At 44.9% G+C, this 1,312-nt stretch overlaps 1 protein-coding gene across 1 annotated transcript in view; it reads left to right on the forward strand.

Moving 5' to 3' along the window:
• The window catches only part of LOC139023699 (GATOR2 complex protein MIOS-like), a 5,420-nt gene extending 4,455 nt beyond the window's left edge, over positions 1-965 (forward strand). Inside the window, exons 5-6 of the mRNA XM_070437338.1 lie at positions 49-253; positions 802-965. Coding sequence (XP_070293439.1) covers positions 49-253; positions 802-965 — 369 coding nt within the window. The remainder of the gene's footprint in view (positions 1-48; positions 254-801) is intronic.
• The last annotated feature ends 347 nt before the right edge of the window (positions 966-1,312 follow it).

Consider the following 1,312-nt stretch of genomic DNA (forward strand, 5'->3'; position numbering starts at 1 on the left):
CCTGCCAGTCCTTATCACACTTGACCTTTGTGTTGTTGCCTGCTGCAGGTGTTTGTGAGCTGTAACTTCTGTGGGAAGTCCATATCGTACAGCTGTTCGGCCATGCCCCACCAGGGCCGCGGCTTCAGCCAGTACGGGGTCAGCGGCTCGCCCACCAAGTCAAAGGTCACCAGCTGCCCCGGCTGCAGGAAGCCCCTCCCCCGCTGTGCCCTCTGCCTCATGAACATGGGCACGCCTGTGTCCAACTGCCCAGGTACTGGACATGGTATGCTCCACAGATAGGCTCTGGGTGGAAGTTGCCTGTAGCCACAGATATAGGATCTGTTTACCTTCCCCTAATCCTAACCATAACCATTATGGGGAGAGAATGAAAAACTGGTCATGGATCAGTGTTGAAGGTCAACTTTACCCTACTGTCACAGTTCTGCAGCCAGTCTAACTTCCTCATTACACACCCTATTATGCAAATAGGAATGCAAGTGCATACACACACTTTAGGGCAATTGAGCGAGAGAAATGCATACATACAGTATATTAGCAATGTTGTTGTATGACTAACTAATACAAATCACAGAAAATACATAAAGCAGATCATGAATGTGATGATGATAGTAGATACTGATCTGTACTTTAGTTGGCTTATAAAACATCAACTAGATTATTAATAGTAATTTAGTTAACCTGTATAGTGCTTTTCATTACTGAAAATAATCTCAAAGCACATAAAAAGCTAAACAAACATTCACATTTTATGGTTTAGATTAGATGTGTGTAGTCATACAGCTGTTGTTTTTTTTCCAGGCACGGGGAAGTCAGGTGAGAAGGTGGATCTGACCAGGGAAAACAAATTGGCCCAGTTCAACAACTGGTTCACCTGGTGCCACAACTGCCGACATGGCGGCCACGCAGGTCACATACCTGTCTCTTATACACATCTAGATGTGTATAAGAGACAGGTTCCTTAACGACGCACAGGTAAGACCTCCAGCAAACCGAGTAGGTCATACACCTGTAACCTGACTGTTTGTTCAAAACGATTCTCAGGGTCTATAGGCCCCTTTACAACCCTTCAGCATGTGCTTGCTGCCCAATGCTCTCCTCCACTTTTCTGTCAATAGTCCAGAAGCAGCAGGCGTGTAAGAGGAGGAGGACACTATAAGCTTCCTTATTAGTTGATGTGATGTACTGTAGTAGGCCTTCATATGGGCCTACTTCCCTTTTGTGTAACTCTGGGGCCATTTATTCCATTCCAAAAACCATCATTGCTAGTGAGTTTGTTAACAAAGTGATTGATTATAATGAATCCTAAATC

The sequence above is a fragment of the Salvelinus sp. IW2-2015 genome, linkage group LG35, assembly GCF_002910315.2.
Source record: "Salvelinus sp. IW2-2015 linkage group LG35, ASM291031v2, whole genome shotgun sequence".
Lineage (NCBI taxonomy): Eukaryota > Metazoa > Chordata > Actinopteri > Salmoniformes > Salmonidae > Salvelinus > Salvelinus sp. IW2-2015.